This window comes from Python bivittatus, unplaced genomic scaffold, assembly GCF_059951505.1.
Source record: "Python bivittatus isolate LINGU-HERP-01145 unplaced genomic scaffold, Pbiv_v1 ctg000850_np1212, whole genome shotgun sequence".
Classification (NCBI taxonomy): domain Eukaryota; kingdom Metazoa; phylum Chordata; class Lepidosauria; order Squamata; family Pythonidae; genus Python; species Python bivittatus.
In genome coordinates, this window is record NW_028277112.1 from 48,178,340 (window position 1) to 48,197,289 (window position 18,950).

An 18,950-nucleotide genomic window follows, 5' to 3' on the forward strand; every position below is an offset into this window, starting at 1 on the left:
TTTGATTGCAGATGTTTAATTACCCAACTAGGTAACATCATCAGTGCTAGTGAGTGTGGGGTTTGCTCTGTTTATATACAGTAGCTTGCCCTGTCAGTGTTGGTGGGAATGTGGTTTTCTCCTTGGTAGTTCCTTGATTAGGGTATTGTTTTCTGCTTGATTGTTTGTCTGGTGTTAATCCCTGCTTCAAATTCAAATTTAATAAATCCATTATAATGAATAAACTTTGGGAATATTATTTCCTAAAGCTTTATTTCATTGTGTAAACTTTTGATGGAAAATTATAGGCTGAATTAAATGACAGTATAGCTATTGTTACTCATCTTGCTTCTCAAACAATAAAATGTTTCAGCAGCAATGGATTCCCTCTTTGTACAAGAATGCACTGAAAACCTATACTGTAGTGGCTACTATGTTTGCTTAAAAACTAACAGTAAGGCATAGCTGAGACAAACATTCATTTGACAAACAGCATAGTTGCATCAGATCTCCCAAAGAGACCAATTGCCTCTCAGGGGTATTTCATTTCAACCAAATTAGAGCTTCATCTTATGCTTTCTTAATTCAAACTGCTAAGTAATTCCACAAAATGTGAAGTTCTTCAGGTTGGACAAAATTATTTTCTTCTACAGATAGAATTGTCTTGAACAGTTAATTGAAGTATTTTCCAGGCACATAAAATAGCTGCTCTGAGTCAAGGACTTCTCTGTAAATTTATGAAGGTAAGTATTACAACCATTCTAGGAAACACAAGAGAACCTCACAACAAAATTGTTACCACAAAATTTTTGGCAGTTAATGTACGTACATATGCATTAACTTGATATGTATGTATGAAGAATATCTTCTGTCCTCCATAATTCCACAGTGATTTCTCTCTTCAGAGTATTTGTCCAAATATTCTATTCTAAGGTTAATCAACTCTACCTATTTAGAGAGGAAGTTTGGTTCTAAAAAGGTACCAAATGCTTCTCAGGAAAAGCAACATTTGATGGCACATTTATAGGACCCCTCCCTAACATGTGAAGGCCTCCTGGCTCTTAACACCGCTAGCAGAAGCATGGGCAATCCAGCCATTCTACAACTGTTTAGAAATAGATAGGCCTTGCAAATTGTGGGAAATGTTGGCATAGCTCAGTTTTAGTTTAGTGTGTTAAGGATGACTTTTTTTTCAGGTATTTAGGTATGAAGTTCATGAATAATCATGAGTCAATTGCTATGACAAAGTTCCTACAATATGCTGAGCCAAAGTATTGTTTGTCTGTTTATGGTTTAATATATTTTGTGATCTCAGATTTTTATTCTACAAACCATGGTGAAACAAACCAAGGCTTAATACTATATTTGAACATGGCCATTTTTTAAACCAGACATACTCTTACATTTTTGTCAAGATAAAATGGGCAGGCACATTGAGACCATGTTTGCGTGCTAATCCAAGTTTAGCATTAACCAAGTTTAAGAGATTCACCAACTGAATGCCCCTAGGTGACAAAGCAAACTATAGCAGTCCTCAGTCTGGGGGTTCTTCTAGACTCACAACGAGCAGCAGGTGGCAGTCATGGCTAGGAGGGCCTTTGTACAGCTTTGTGTTGTGAACCAGTTGTGCCCTTTCCTGGACCATGAGGCTCTACTCAGTTACTCATCCCCTGATCACCTCCAGGGTAGTATTACTGTAATACACTCTACATGAAGCTGCCCTTGAAGAGCATCCAGAAACTAAAGCTGGTGCAGAGTGCAGCTGTGCAAATAGTTGTGTGCCCCTTGGATGGCATATGTTACAATTCTGCTGCACAAGCTGTATTGGCTACCAGTCTGCTTCCGGATGCAACTCAAGGTGCTGGTTTTGACCTTTACAGACCTACATGGTATGGGACCAGGTTATTTGAGGGACCACCTCTTCCCAATTACAGTGGTACCTCTACTTACAAACGCCCCTACTTACGAAATTTTTGAGATACGACCAGCTCCAGCCCCAAAATTTTACCTCGATGTGCGAACTTCGCCTCGAGGTACGGCCATTTTTCCACCCTGACACGTGGTCCGCGGCCATTTTTCCGTCCTGACGTGGTCTGCAGCCATTTTTCCGCCCCTGACGTGGTCCATGGGCGTTTTTCTGCCATGTGGCCCGCGGGCGTTTTGCCGCCCCGACGCACCCCTGACGTGTGGCGTGCAGGCACTTTTTCGCCCGATGTGCGGCGCGCAGGCGTTTTGCCACCCCACCGCGCGGCGCACAGGCGCTTTTCCGCCCCTGACGCGTGATCCGCGGACGCCAGAACGGGTTAACGGTAATTACATTGAACCTTATGGGAAAATTTGCTTCGGGGTGCGACCAAATTCGGAGGGCGGAACGGATTAATCGTATTTACATTGAACCTTATGGGAAAATTTACCTCGACTTGCGACCAACTCGACTTGCGATCAGAGTCACGGAACGGATTAAGTTCTTAAGTAGAGGTGCCACTGTACATCTACCTGTCCCATTAGGTCCAGCAGGAGGGTTGCAGATCCCATCTGCTAAAGAGTTCCATCTGTTGGGACCCAGAAGATGTGCCTTTTCCACTGTGGCTCCCACTCTTTGGAACATCATTCCCCCCAAGATGAGGTTAGGCCTGTCCCTGTTAGCCCTCCAGAAAGCCTTTAAAACTGGGTTTTTCCAGCAGTCTTGGGGATCCCATGGGGAGCTGTGAGGTGGTTGTATTATGTTGTTTTTCTCCCAAAATCTTGTTTTTTAAAATGTTTCTTATGTTTTAAGTGTTTTAATGATCATTACATTGTTTTGTTATTGTGGCTGTGAGATGGTCACATTCACAGTCACAGTCACAGTCACATTCTGTGAGATGGGCATCTATATAAATTTGCTAAATAAATAGCTTGCTCTAATTTGACAATCTTCCTTTTCAACCAGTATCATAGAAACCTGAGAGATGTCTGGCAAGCTAACTGTTCCAAAATAAATTAAGCATTTGTTTGTTCTAAAATAAATTAAAAATTAAAACCTGCAATTATTCAAATTGGATTGTAACCATTGTGCAGAAGTAGTAGAAAGCTGAGTTTCCCCCTATATTCTTACAATTCCCATTTTACATCCCATTCCTCCAGGAATAGGCCAGGAATAGTAGACACACTTCAGTCCTCAGTTTTGGTGGTGTTCTTTTTTTCTATGACAACATTGACCTAAGAGATTAAAATAGCTTCCTTTTAAAGCTAGCATGTCATATAAACTCAGCTCTTAAGTCATCAGGTTAAGATGAAGCAACTTAACCATCACTTTAACTTAAGATTTGTTGTTGGTTAACTCACCTAAACCCTGACCCTCCATACTGTTTGGTCCTGACAAAAAGAAACACTTTGAAGTTAACAGTCTCTTCTGACCTCCAGACACAGGTACTACAGGAAGCTATAGTGAGCACAAAACGGGTTGCTCCATTTGCAGTCACTTTTCCTTGTTTCTTTTTTAAACCTCTCCCTGAGTGAAATGGGTATACAAAGTACTGGTTCTGTGGTGGTTCTTTGACTGGACCACTGTGGATTTTTATTATTATTATTATTAATTTTGATGCGACTTGGTCAAGACACTGCTCCCTAGGAAACTAGGGCTGCTTTCAGTAATCATATACAGCAGCAGATTAGACTACCTGTATTTTGTGGAGACAGTGTAGGACCAGAAGAGTTAACCACAGATTGTTCCATCTGGGGTTTTGCAACATGATATCTTGAAAAGAAATAATTTATTATGGCATATGGACTCAGTGAACAAAATCCACTTAATTAAACATATTTATATCCCGTCGTATTCAAACGACACTTGGCAAGACTGCTGTCTGGAGTTGGCAGTATATATATATTCTAATAAAATTCGCAACATAAATCCAAGGTTTATTTCTGATTTTGATACTAACTTTTTAATAACCATGCATAGCGCTAGACTACTTAGTACTACGGAGACAACTCACACATCTATTTTCCTCCCCATCCATTATTAGTGTCAACTCGGTAACGGCACGTATAATTTCTTAAAGCGGCAAAGAGAGCGGGAGCGAACTGCTCGCAACCTACACCTTTAGCGCATGCTCTGTTTAGTCTATTGAAGCAAACAGAGCGTGGGCGAATAATTCTCCCGTTTGGAACGCGTTACGTCACAATTTCACATTCTTCCAATGGACCGGAAGACGAAACGAAGCCGCTGAGTGAGCGGCTAGTTGTTCTCTAACCGGAAATAGCCGTTGTAAAGTCTCTCCGAAGCTAGCATGGATGTCCGGGCTTTCCCGTTACTCTCTGGGTCCTAAAGCCCGCCTGGACAAAGCCAAGTGCCCTGCGGATTGTGGACTGCTCATACCGGATAGCTCGGTGATCTCATGATTGCTGCTTTCAAATACAGGCGCGGCAGAGAGGTAGGAAGATGGGAGGGCGGCAGGTTTGGATCGTGGCGCTACAGAATAATGGTGGGAGGGCAGTGTTAGTAGGGAAATCGTTGGAATACCGGAGGAGGAGGAGGAGGAGGAATGCTTTGCTTGGGCTGGAGGGTAGAGACAGACTGAAGATGTTTTGCAGAGTTCCGTCGGTCAACCCGGGTTGACTAGGGAGGTGTGCACCAGGGATTGCCGCGGCGGTAAAGCAGGCAAATTCTTCAACGGTTGTTGTCCTCGCAAGGAGGAATACTCGTTTTACAGGAAGCAGGATGAAAGCAGTGCAAATTCACTTGGTAAGAGTCTTTGCTAGCCCTGAGACGGTATAGTGAGAAAACTGCCACTTGTTGAACCCTTTGCAGTTATGATAAAGCTCAGCTCGTGCCCTAGGTGCGTGGAAGTTATCTCAAGCGTTGTCCTATGTAAACCTGCTCTATATAAACGATGGAAACTTGACAGCACACAAATGACGCCTCTCGCCCACAAAGTCTCGCATTTCTCTTGCCAATGTGCTTTTCTGGTAGATCAGTGTTGTCCAAACTTGGCCACTTTAAGATGAGTGGACTTCAACTCCCAGAATTCCCCAGCCAGCATGGCTGGCTGGGGAATTCTGGGAGTTGAAGTCCACTCATCTTAAAGTGGCCAAGTTTGGACAACACTGTGGTAGATCATATAAAAATCTTATTCCATACCAATAGACTTAAGATAGTTCAGATTTGTTTCAACCATTTTTAAAATTTATTTAAACAGTTAAATAAGGTCTGTTACGAGGCTACTTGAGCAGAAGAATAAAGCTGAGAGCAGCTTGATGGCAAAAAGAAGTGACGTGATTCTTTAACGGCATATGATTTTGCCATCTGTCTATGTAGCAAACACTAGGGAGAGGGGCTGTGTTCACAATTCCCCCGTCAGCCCTTTGAAGTAGGCTGGGTCAGGAAACAGACACTGCAAAGATAAAGTAGGAATGCTACTTTATTGTTGCACTGTATAATAACTGAAACTTGAAAGCCTGACAGATTCCCTCTCCCTCCTCTTAATACCAAAGAGAATCAAGGTGGAGCAGTCTTGAGTTTCTTTCTCATTCCCTTTCAGGGGTAAGTTGGTATATATGTAACAGTTGTTGATATACCTTCTTCAAGACCATCTTGCACTCCTCTACTCACACACCTTATACCAGGGTTTCCCAAACTGTGAGTTGTACCTCCCTTGGGGACGTCCAGAGAGAATCCAGGGGAGGTGTGAAGAATTTTTTTAGTTCTACGTTATAATAAATCCACTTTTCCCAAGTTTCATTGTATTGTTTTCATTGTTCATTTGTGTTCATTTTGGTATTTGGATTTTAGGGGAGTTGTGTACATTAAGATTACATTAAAGGGAGGTGTTATGGCAAAAAGGTTAGGAACCCTGCCTTATACTGACAAGAGTCAGACTTCGCATATCATCCAGAAGGCTTTTATCTGGATATAGTTTTGCTCTGGGTTTGAGTAGATTATTGTAGCAATAAGGAAAGCCAACTAAATGTCTCGCCACAAATTCTAGATAGTTAACAAAGAACTAGAGCTGGCTTCGCTGTAGTTAATTACTTATTTGGGTAAACCATAATGAGTTGGTTTGGTGGATTTGCTTTCCTCCAAAAAAAGAGAACTGCGCACATAACTGCATTTTTGCTGATTCATCTGCTAAACAATCTAAAGGTATTCATCACTGAATCCCAGTTCTCTACAAAAAAAATTTGGACATACACTGGGCCAGTGTACCCTAAATTGGAGCCCTCTAGATATACTGGCCTTCTCAAAATCTCCAACCAGAAGGCTGGCTGGGGATAATGAGAACTATACATCTGGGAGACATGAAAAGTAGGGAAAGGCTGTTTTAGGCATTAATTTTTAACGAGTGGATTGGGAACTGCTTAGTTGAAGGTGAGTGCCGGTTGTGCTGCCATCATCAATTTCTTTTGTTGCTTTGTTCAAACTGAACAATGGGGATAGTATATTTATTTTATTTCCTAAATTTATGTTCCATATTTTCTTCAGGACTGAAGGTAGCTTGCATTGAAATGTCCATTTTATTCCTACAACAATGACCTTGTGGTAGGTAGGGCTGAGAGAGAGAGAGTAGATGATCTGGAGTTATCCAGTGAGTTCCTGTTATTGAAGATGGTCTCCCCAGTCTTCATCCAATATTTTAACTGCTGCAACCAGATTGGCTGATTTATTGATTGTAGGGGCAGATTGAGAAGTTGAGTGGGCATTGAGGGAAAACACAGCCTGCTAAAAAGATACTTCTAAATGCATCCCGAACGGCCTTCATTTTTTGTATCTTACAAGACTTGTGCTTTTTTCTTAAGCCATTACAATCTATTTTTGTAACATGCAGATGGGTGGAGGTGGGAAAAATAAAGTTAATAAAGTTAAAGTTGGTTTTGTGACTTTGGATTATCGCTATTGGCTTCAGTAAATATTGTGCAATGATAACTGAATATTTTAATAATAAAGAATTCTAAATTTGTGATTAAATCCAAATAAATACATTATTACAAAAATAGTGTGACTGAGATGTTTATTTAAATGTGTGTATTATAGGTTTTAACGTGACTTCAAGAAGTAGGAGAACAAGTGATGTTTGAAATCTTGTGGTGCAAACAATATTACATATGAAAATAGCATTAATCGTTCATAGAACATAAAGCAGAAAATTAGTTGTAATGGATTCTCAAGTGAATTACCCAGGCTCCGAAATGAAACGGTGAGTTTAATTCATTTAATTAACAAAAATACAGTTATGCGAATTTCTGTTCTCTGAGTAGTAGTCTTGACTATGAGAATTTCTGCCATTTGCTAGTTCTGAAAATTATGTGTATGGAATTTCTATTAGAATGTTTATTGCAGAAAATATATATTTGGAAAAAAATTAGCACCAGATGACAATGTAGAATTTACACATAATGCTGTTAATGCTTAATAATTTTAGATTTCGCAGTTTGCAGTACAATAGTCTTGTGCTTACCAAATAATTAACCCATCCAATAGTGCTGGTATCTTAGTGAAAGTTCAGCTTTCTGTAGGATTATGTTAGGTTACTGTTGTTGCTTTTTAAAATAACTTTACACACCCCCATCACTAAATCATTAGCAGGTTTAGATTTTGGCTGGAAATACCAAATATAGGATAGCTATAAATGTATCTAAGACAACATCCCTTGATAAAACCTTCCTGCAATTTCTTTAAGAATAGTAAAATATAGTTCACAATATATATGTATAAACCTGTAATATTTGCATGTTAGACTGTGACCTTTGTCAGGAATATAATACTGTATTTGTGGAAGGGGGGTATCCGGTGATTTGGTGCTAGCAGATTTTAATGGTTCTTTAATCCAGTTTTGCTAATTAACAGAAGATCACTGACCAGAGCAAAAAGATTACTCATTTTCAAAATTCTATATTTTTCTCATTTTCTTGCAAAATACAATGGCAATTATTAGTGTTACCAAAAAATGATAAAATTGCAGCTTCCTTTCTAATGAACAGGACCATTTCAGCTGTGAGGTTCAAATTATTCAGAGAAGTGTACTTAGTCCCCTTCAGAAGTTGTTTCCATTTTCTTTTCAAGATGTGATTTTTCATGAAAAGCTTTTTTAAAGTTTGTACATTGCCTGCTGAAAATTAAGTGTTTTTTTTAATGGAGGCAGCTGGCTTTTCCTCTTGTTTCTCCAAGTTTATATTTTTCTTTTCCTGCTTATCATCATTTTTATGTCGTTATCTGTATCACTGTTTTTATCTCTGAATTGTTCTGTCAGTCACTTCCTATGTTATATGAAAAGTGGATGCAATATTTTAAAAAGTTGCTTAATTTTCTATGTGCCATATATTATTTAAAACAAAATGGTATTTTATCACTCTTCCTCAGCTTCCTCAATGCAAGAAAAAAAACCCTTTGTTGTTTCATGTGGGGTGGTTGCCATAGTTACCTCAGTAACATAGGTATGATCTAGCTGCAGTTTTGTTTCATGAACCTCTCCCTTTTATTTGAGAAGCTGAATGAGGTTTGTGAATTAAGAATTATATGCATCTTCCAGAAAGTTTATATTTTTGGTGCTTAAAAAGATAACATTAAGGGAGTTGTGTGCATACATTTTCTAGTAATAATGATTTAATAGTAATTAGAGTTGAGGCTAGGTTCAACGGGGTAAACTTGTTTTCCCTTGACATCTGGGAAACCAGTCAACATCTCTGTCTGTTTCTCATTAAGTGAATATATGGCAGCTGTGACTGGCCAGATGCAAAACACCTATACCTTGAACATTATGCCCAGGAAGAAATTTATTCTGTTGTAGCTATCATGATAAGTCATCCCTCCTGGACTTTCTCCTTCTATAAAATTATTAAAGGTGAATTATTAATGATCAATGCTGCCATATTTTTCTAAGTAGAAATGGAAAATGCTGGCTGAACAAAATAAACATTACTTTTAATTTTATTCTATCAAGAGGGAGAAAGAAACAGATGCAAGATTTGAAAGAGATTGACTTTTATCATGGGTGGCATCACTTGTATTTAATTGATTTCTATCCTGCCTTCATTTTCAGGGTAACTCACAACCCTTTAAAAATACAACACACAAAGCAGAACTTTTAAATCAGTACAATTACAATTAAATATAAAAAGTTGATAATCTTTAAAATGTCCTTCAGTGATCTATAGACGTTATAGATGTAGGTAGCTTCAGATCTGGGAGCAATGCAGTTCCATTAATAGCCAGCTCCAGAGTATATTATCTTGGAAACAAATCTTATAAATTTAATGGGATTTAGTTCTGAGTAAGAAATTTAACCTTGCTGCCTTGATTATTTGAAAATTCAGAGCTGGTATGACTGAGACCATTGGTAGTGAAAAGCCCTTGCATTTTATAGCAGACACTCGGGAAAGACATTTCTCCACAATCGCAGCGAGGCTGATGTGGAAACAAAGGAAGATCTGAGAAGAAAACTCCATCAAGCCAAGAAAGAAAAACTTGACATTACTGCTAAACACAATGCAGAGGTAACAATTTCATCCATATATCTGCAGCATTCTTATACAAAGTCCTCATCCTGTTGAACTACATCCTTCTCCAATTTGGCACTCTTCCAATGTGTCTGTGAAGGACTACATCAGCCTTCCTCAATGATACTAGTGAAGGGGTTTAGCATTAGCCTTGTGCACCCCTGGACCCTAATTTGGAAGAACTGCTCTAAATCTTGTGCAAGCCCAGCGTCTTTCTGGTATTAAAGTTACTGCATCTCTTAAAGCAGCTGCAGCATTTTTCTTTTTTTGCAGGCTCACATGAAAGCCTAAAAAAAGAGGGAGTTGCTTTAATGAATAGCAGAAGTGCTGTGCTTGAATGAGATCCAAACCACTTCTAAATCATAGTCAGAACATAGACAACCCTATTTAAGGTTCTTCTCAAATGTTTCTCTTTTTCTTGGATTTTTTCCATCTTGCTCTGTTTTTGGAATGAGAAGCCAGAGTACAGCTATAGTTCTCATGGAAATAAAACTTTATTTTTTAAAAAATGGTTTAATAATGACAGGTTGTAGGGATTAAGAACCCAATAATTTACTTTAGTGGTGTGTTCTGGGTTAGATGTGCTTAATAAGACTTCTATCATTTCTTTTCTTTTTTTTAATTGTTGATACATGATCTACTTTTCAAGTTGGAGTCCCCTTCAGAAATTAGTTTCTAACATGGCATGGGAACTGGGTTTTTTTTCATTTTATTTTATTATAGTGTTATGAGACATACATAATACATTATATTATTTTGATACAGTGGTATTTATACAGTGTTGACTAGAGATCATTAACACTCTAACATTTAGATGACTTAAGACTATTAAAAAAGAAAAAATATTATATACTGGTGTAGGCTTTCATGGCTGGTATCTGTTGGGCTTCAGGGTTTAGTGACCGTGGTCTAGAAAACCGATTTTCTCGACTACTTTGCCTCTGCAAATGCCAGCCACAGTTGCTGGTGAAACATCAGGAAATCTGTTTTCTAGACCACGGTCACTAAACCTTGAAGCCCAACACTGCCCAAAAGGTATTATATCAGTATTAACTATTATTTAAGATGTTGACATTAATAAACATATGATTATTTAGCTTTTACATCCAAAGCTGAATGTAAGGGGACTGTTATTTAAGAAATACAAGTCAAAAGTTCCCTAGGCTCATGGAGCTAATTGTGTACTCAATGAGATTCTTGCTGCAGTTTCCATCCTGCTTGTAATATAATTCCTGTTGGATGTTGAATTACTGGAGGTAATGCATTTGTCTTGAATGGATGAGCAGCCTGGAGGCTGTATGAAGCTTCCAGCTCATTGAGATTGTTCTGTGGAAATTCAGCAGCAAAATGGCTACATTTTGATTTCTGCTTATTTTCAAGGCTTTGAGGTAGTTTTAAAGATAGAAATGGAAGCTGTTTGCCTCCATGCGATCTTCTATTCCTACCTTTAATCTTTCCCATGTAAAAAGAAAAAGAAAAAATAGCTTGAAATATTGCAGCTACCTACCTTCTGTTAACTTCACAAATGTGACTGGATAGTCTCCTGTAGTCCTTACAAAGTTGGGGTGCTGAGTTGTACCCCCAACTTTTCAAAAGTGGAACACTTTGGAAGAAAGCAATGGGGTGAGTGATTTTCAGTGTTATTTCATCCTTAACTATGTTGCAGGCTTGTAAGTGCAGGTAATTTTCACTTAGCGACCACAATTGGGACCAGCAACTCCATCACTAAATGATGCAGTCATTAAGTGAAACATCACATGACTGCATCCAACTTCTGCTGCGGTTGTTAAGCACAATGTCATGTGACTGCAACTTACAACTTACTGATGACTTCCCATTGACTTTGCTTGTTGGAAGCCGGCTGTGAAGGTTGCAAATGGCGATCATGTGACTGCAGGATGCTGTGATTGCTGTAAGTGCGCGCTGGTTGCCAAGTACTCAAATCATGATCATGTGACTGCAGGGCACTTTGAGCATCGTAAATTCAAGGACTGGTAGTAAATCTACGTTTTCAGCGCCATAACTTTGAATGGTCACTAAACAGAGCAGTCATTAACCAAGGACTACCTGTATAAAGTGATTTAGAGCAGAAAATGAAAATAATAAAAAGTCCTGAAGGAGGGCAAAGCCTATCTTCCATTGCATATGAGCTAAGTTTTGTTAATTTAACAATGTAATAAGTACTTCAACAGTGAACGCATGAAAGGTTTGACACTTAAAATCAGCTGTGATAACAAAGAGCATTTGAGTTATGTTGTGGACTGAAGACCAAGTTTAATGCTACATGCAACTTAGCTTAATTGTGATTCTAACTAAGGCTAGACAACTTTTTGAAAAAGGAGAGGAGAAGTATCGTGAACATAATGCAAAGTTTGTGGTGATTTAATAGACTTAGGCAGTGTTCTAATTTTCATAATGTGAAAATGAGTGGTGAAATTGCTAGTAGTAATATAAAGGCAGGAAGGTCTGCATCCTGATGTTGAAAGAAATTATGAATGAAATTGGTGATAGAGCATAGCAAGTCCATAGCTTTGATGGGACAGAATTGTTCTGGAAGAGAATGCCAGACAGAATATACATTTCCAAAGAGGAAAAGACAATGCAAGCTTTTAAGGCTGTGAAAGATAAACACATGCTTTTGTTTTGAGCTATTGTAGCAGGAGATAACAAATTACAATTGTTTAACATTGGAAAATTATTAAAAATCCTTGTGCATTTAAAGGTATGTATTACTGTTAAATCCAAAAGCTTGGAGCAATACAGCTCTTTTTTAGACTGGATTCATCAATTATTTTATTCCTGAGGTGGAAAAATACTGCAGAAAGGAGGACATACAATTCAAGATTTTGTTTGGTCAAGAACATCATCATCATCGTCATCATCATCATCATCATCCATTCTGCAACTGAGACAATCATGATCAAAATACTAAGCTTGTGTTTCTTCTACTAAATATGATATCACTCATCTAGATCATGGATCAGAGCTCATTGCAAATTTTCCTATTGTCTGCCCACAACATTTGCTCAGACATTAGATGCAACAGAGAGAAAGACTGCTGTCATATAACATAATTTCTGGGAATAGCATAATGCCAAGTCATCAGAAACATTGCTAAGGCCTGGGCAGAGTTTTCCCAAACCTGTTTGAATGGAATATGGAGAAAAAATTCCCCCCAATTGGTACATGGTTTTCAAGATTTTTGAGAGACAAAACATAGAAAGATACGACAAATATAATTATGAAGCTTGCTTAGCAGCTTGAACTGGAGGTTGATGCCAAAAATCTTAAAGTCCCATGGAGCTGAATTATCAAATGAAGATCTGATGGTGTTAGAAGCAGCAAATGTAGTAGACAGCGATTGCAGCTAAGGCTCAAGATGAACCAGTTGAAGAGCTACACCATCGCCAAAGAGATGGCAACTGTATTCGAGGAGAGTGCATCACCAATGACACCATTTGAGAAAAAGATGACCCCCAATGGTACATGATTCTTGAAAGTGAACAGAGGGACTAACAATATTCTGGTATATAGAGATATATGAAGAGAGGGAAAAGGCCACTATCCCAGTCAAGGAAGGTTGAACAACATGCATATGTTAGCTAATCAGCTCCCTTTGTAACTTTACCATTCATGATTTCAAAGCCAATATTGTAATGCTTGTCTTCTCCTTCCTTATCTAACAAAGGTCCTTCACCTTTCACCATGGAAATGCCATCTTCAGGTATTATGCATGTACTGTATATTGGTTTTGGGGTCACTTGGTCCAATTATTACTTCACACAAAAACTGGATTATGCAGGGTTTTCTTGAACAGAATGGTTGTATTGGATTTTTAATGTTTTATAGTAAATATATTAATTGTCAGGTATGATGAGATTAGGTAATTGCTAATAGTATTAAGGCATTTTGGCATCTTGACAATAAGCTTTCAACCTAATTCGTTTCAAGGCATCTAACTGTAAATAATTTTGAAATTTTACATTACATTACATATTGGCATTCAAAAATATTTATGATCAAAGTTATCTCTAATTTTTTTTAAAAAAACATTCCGCTTATAGCAAACAAACTATGAAAGCCAGATTGCAAAACTGCGAGCCGAAGTTGAGAAAGGTGAAGCCATCCGACAAAGCCTGGAGTACGAATTAGCTGTAGCAAGGAAAGAAGTTGGTATAGAACGGTATTCATCAGAAGAAAAATTGGGTGGAGCAAACAAACAAATAGAACAGCTGGAAGGTAAAATTCAGAATATTTACAATAAATAATGAAGAGCTTTGTGAACATTTCCTGTATGAACATAAACTAGTAACAGTATTTTCCTGCTGGCAAAGTTTGGCCCCTGCCCAGTGGAGGTTACAGTTTTTTTGTTTTTGTCCATGAAACTAAACTAAAAATCCTATGTGTGAATGGTGTGGTATACTCAGGAAGTGTATATATTCCTTTTTTATTTTAATTGTCTGTTGTACAGGTAGGTCTCGATTAGTGCTAATAATGAATCCTACGAAAAGGTTGCATTATTCGAATTTGCACTATTTGAAGTGATGTTGGGTAATTGGTTCCAGCTCGATGGAAATAGGCAATAAAGATTTTTAAACATACATTTTTATATATTTATTAATGAAATGTAACAGTAAAAGATTAAAAGAACATACTTACAACTTAAATTTATTTTTAACAAAGTCATAGAGTAGTTATAGAAGGCAAAAGAAAATAAAAATGAAAAAAAAATCTAAGTATTCCTATCTATCTTCTAGATAGATAGATCTCATAAATATTTAAAATAAAGAAATCAAGTGAACAAAGGACAAGTGGAGGATAAACCCATATCCAAAGCATACCTGCTATCTTCTGTATTCTGTTGTAGTTTTTCAAAATGAGCCTCTTCTCTTTTAAGCTTTCCTCAAATGGAATCTTCTTTTCTCCATTTTGCACAAACGATTAGCATCTAAAACCCCAAAGGCAGCTGCACATGTGCAACCCTCAACTGTGTGCACGCTAGCCTGGCATTAACTGAATTTTCGCTTGCATTAAACACGACCTGGTATCAATTTATAATATGCACTAAATCGAATATCGCACTACTTGAACTTGCACTTAGCACGACCTACCTGTATTTCATTCCTATTGCATGCTTCGAAATCTGAGACAGTAGACAGTTGGTTGTGTCCCTATGTACAGATGATGCAGCCATTCTGTCTCTCGCTCAGGTCGGTCTCATAAGAAGTCTGCAGGCCTTTGCAGATTATTTTTCAAGATTTTTAATAAGCTTAACTAATATGGCCTATAGTTTTGTGGAGAAAGGATAGTACTTGGTTTCTTTGAAACCAGGTTGGACTTTGTTCGCTCTGCATTATGAATACTCTGGTGATAGATTTTTTGTGCGTGTGATTAGGTGACTAACTCAATAAAGTCATCTATCCTCTCATTCCTTGATTTGGACAAATGTATCCTCATGCTTGAACAGTGGATGATCAAAGAACAGCCTAAGAGAGTTGGAGATCCAAATATATTTTCATCTTGTCCAAGCTTTCATGCTTTTCCATGGTTTTAAATAAGGGTTTTATTAACCTACTATCCAAATAAATTGTATTGCTCTGAATGATGTACCGTCAAAACTAATTCACTCTGTATCCTTTGTACATTTTAAAATTTTCTAACGCTATGAATTGTCTTGATTGCAATGTGTTAAAATGTCTTAAACCTACCTTTCACTTAGGTTTACATTGAACAACTTGTCTAAATCTAAGGAGTTTTTTATAATCATGAATAAATGACAATATTGTTCTATATAGTCCACTTAATCATTAGAAGGCACTGATATTGGGAGTCTCTGAAAAAGGAAGAACATATTAGGATGAATAATTGTTTTTAACCATTGCTGTTCTTCCTAATAATGATAAATAATATTGTTGCCAAGATTTCATTCCTCCATAATTTTACGTAATACAAGTTCATGATTATATTTTTAATTGTTGCCAATCCTTTGTTCTAATTATTCCTGTATATTTAAATCCACCAGGTCTAATATGAATTATGTAATTCCTGTTATGCTCTGTTATTGACATAACAGTTGTTCAAGATTTACTTACCACTTAATAGAATTTATCCAACCTTCAGTTGGAATATATCTCCATCTTAAGAAAGATAAGCCTATCGCATACAAACAAATACAGGTCATCCTTGGGTTATGATCACTCATTCCATGACCATTCAAAGTTACAATGGCACTGAATGAGTGGTACTTATTCAAAATTCTGGCCGTCACAGCACCTCTGCAGTCAAATGATCGCAATTTGGGCCATTGGCAACAGCACACATGAAGTTTGCAGCAACCCGCAGTCATGTGGTCGCCATTTCCGACCTTCCCTGCCGGCTTCACACAAGCAAAGTCAATGGGGAACCAGCAGGAAAGATCACAAGTCATCCCAGTAAGTTGCTCCCTCTGCTTTTTCTCTTGAGGAGCCCCACTATAGAGTATGAGATCCCAGGGATGTACTCTGTAGCACCCCTCAACCTGCCTGCATTCCATAGTGTGTGCCCACCCACAGCACCCCCCACCTGCCTGCAGCTCCTACTGGCCTGCCTGCAGCACCTGCAACCCCCCCTGCACTCCATACCACCTGCCCATGGCACCTGTACACTCCTCACACTCCTTGCCTGGGACTTCCTCCTCTTCCCGCTTAATGACCTGCATGGTCCTGGAGTTATGACAGCAACCAGGACTGCTGGGATTTCTGTCACTAAGTGATGCAGTCATGAGACATCACACTTTATGATTGCATCACTTAGTGACAGAAATTCCTGTCCCGATTGCTGTCACAACTCAAGGACTACCTGTAAATTGCATGATCTGTTATCATCTTAAGACCCTGAACATTCTTATTGTTAATATTTTGTATTAATACCTCTATAAACAAAATAATTAAAAAAAAGTAAAAGAGGGTATCTTTGCTTTGTGCCCATATTAATTTCTTAAAAAAGGAATATTTAGTTGATGATTATTACCCCTGCTTCAGAAAAGATAACTGTTTAATCACATAATAAAACTGCATCCAGATTTCAATAACAGTTTTTAAAGAACTTTTCTACTGTATTAAATGCTTTAAAAACATCTAAGAAAAACAAAACTATAGGTTTAAGGATTATCAGCAATCAAATTCATTTCTGTGTTTTGCATCTTTAAGTATTTCATTATATAATTGGCATAAAGAGGGAGTTAATTATTTTGGGAACACATTATAATACAGTGGTACCTCGGGTCACGAACGCTTCTGTTCACGAACAATTCGGGTCACGAACAGCACCATTCGCAAAATTTTGCTTCCATTCGCAAACTCCGCATCGGGTGACGAACAGGATCCGCGGCCATTTTCCCTGCTGTGACACATGGTTGTAGCTTCCTGTAGGGAGGGGGACTCTCCCTCCAAACAATAACCGCCTCCCCACCCGCCTTCCTGTCCTCCACGCCAGAAGTCGCCTCGAGCAAGGTTAGCGTTCTCTCTCTTCGTACTGTACTGTACTGTACTTTGTTTCATACTTTTGTGGTTTAAAAAAAAAAATACATATGGTTCAGAACGGATTAACCGTAATTACATTGAACCTTATGGGAAAATTTGATTCGGGTCGCGACCAAAATCAGTTGGTGACCAAATTCGTAGGGGTTAGAACGGATTAACCATATTTACATTGAACCTTATGGGAAAATTTGATTCGGGTCGCGACCAATTCGGGTCGCAACCAGAGTCGCGGAACGAATTAAGTTCGTGACCCGAGGTACCACTGTATTCAGGTCTGAATCTCTCCATTCCTGGGTCTTTCTCATTTTGTTACTGTCACTGATTGTTTGGTTAAGATAATTTTTATGTTCCTTAATTTCTCAAATTTAGAGTTTTAAAACCATTTGACACTTTTTTCGTCTTCAGTTTCATTGATCCTAAAGATTAGAGTCTGTTTCTATAAAATATAATAGGAAAAGAACCTGTGCTACTTTGATTCATATTTTAACTGCATTTGAGAATCACCTTGCATTTCTTCTTAACAGAAACCATCAGAGCTCTTCAGCAGAAGTGGAATGAGACAGAGAAATCATATCACATCAATAAGTGTCAGTGGGATGAAAAACAACGAAGACTTATCAATGAATTATCAGAAAAGGAGTTAATTATTAATACCTGTCACACTAAATATGAATCACTTTTGAAGGAGAGGATGGCACTAGATGATATTTTGAAGGTAAACATTTATTCAGTGGTGTCTTCAGTGAGGTCACGAAAGGCAAGATGATAGTCATGACCAGCTCTTTGAATGTGTGTCAACATAGCACATATGTACAAAGGGGCGGGGCTTTGATAACACACTTGTGACTGCCATTTTTCTCTTTCTGACCCTCTCCTGTGGATATTGCTGTCTTTATTGAAGTTATATGTTTCAGAAGAATATAAATACATATTTTCTTGTTATTAGTACAGTATACTCTGCTCTGCTTTTCAACAAAAAAGTTTATTGGGCTCAAAAAAATCTTGCAGCTTAAAAGATATGACAGAAACAGAAAAGGGATTGAGAGGGAAAAGGCAAACAGAAGGTTTAGGCACTTGCTCTTAATTGCAACATTCTTGAACTGAATTTATCTGAAAGGAAGGCCCCTTTTTGGCAAAGAGTTTACCTTTAAAGTGAGTTGGTCATTATATGTTTTCTAAAAGATAGTGATAGATGCAGATGAGCTTTTGTCTTGCTTTGGGGGGCTGTCTTAAATTCAGGGTCATCTTCTTGGCTAAATATGGAAAGTCTTATTTTCAGGCACAGAAGAGGGAAGCAAACTCCATAAAGCTAAATGATTAAGTGGGAGATTGATTTTTTTCTTCACCATGACAGTGTTCCTTGAAGTGAAGGGAAAGCTTGATGGCTCTTGGCCAATGAAGAGACTAGAGTGTAGTGCTCTTTTAAGTTCCATTCCTTGCTTCCTCCAAGATGTTTAAGATGGAGTGTGTAACCCCCTACTCTCATCAGAGTGTAGGCTGGTATTCTTTTGGGAGGGGATGTTTTTATCCAATATAGCCAGATGTTTAATGCAAATATTTGCAGTCTGGTTTCATTAAGAAAAAGTAGTGATTTATAGCTAAATTCAACAGGGTGACCTTGAGAGACAGAAAGGGTAGAGGCTATCCACACATTAAAAATTAATCTGATCCACAAAGCAGAGATGGGCAATGTGTGCCCTTTCAGTAGTTCTTGCTCTGCAGTTCCCATCAGCACTGCCTGTTCACTGTACAGGAAAGCCTTAATGGGAGTTGGAATTCAGTAGAATTTATAGTGACGTACGTTGCTGGCCCTGCTGTAATTATTTGCCTAAAGCAGGATTTCAAACCTGGATCAAACAGAGTTTAGAATTTTGGTTGCAAGCAGAATGGTTGGAACTGTGGTTTGTTCAGATACAACGGCAGTTTCTCCTGCTTATTAAAGAAAGGTGCCTCATTTCTTCTCCCTTCAGTGTAGGG

The 18,950-nt window shown here is 38.2% G+C and overlaps 1 protein-coding gene across 4 annotated transcripts in view; it reads left to right on the forward strand.

Annotated features, from left to right (window-relative positions):
• The first annotated feature begins 4,228 nt into the window (after positions 1-4,228).
• Positions 4,229-18,950, forward strand: part of CCDC171 (coiled-coil domain containing 171) — a 184,814-nt gene continuing 170,092 nt past the window's right edge. For all 4 annotated transcript variants that reach the window (XM_025166216.2, XM_088129964.1, XM_088129965.1 and 1 more), the window contains exons 1-5: positions 4,229-4,394; positions 6,992-7,154; positions 9,321-9,450; positions 13,518-13,692; positions 17,498-17,688. In XM_025166216.2, coding sequence (XP_025021984.1) covers positions 7,114-7,154; positions 9,321-9,450; positions 13,518-13,692; positions 17,498-17,688 — 537 coding nt within the window. In that variant the 5' untranslated portion in view covers positions 4,229-4,394; positions 6,992-7,113. The remainder of the gene's footprint in view (positions 4,395-6,991; positions 7,155-9,320; positions 9,451-13,517; positions 13,693-17,497; positions 17,689-18,950) is intronic.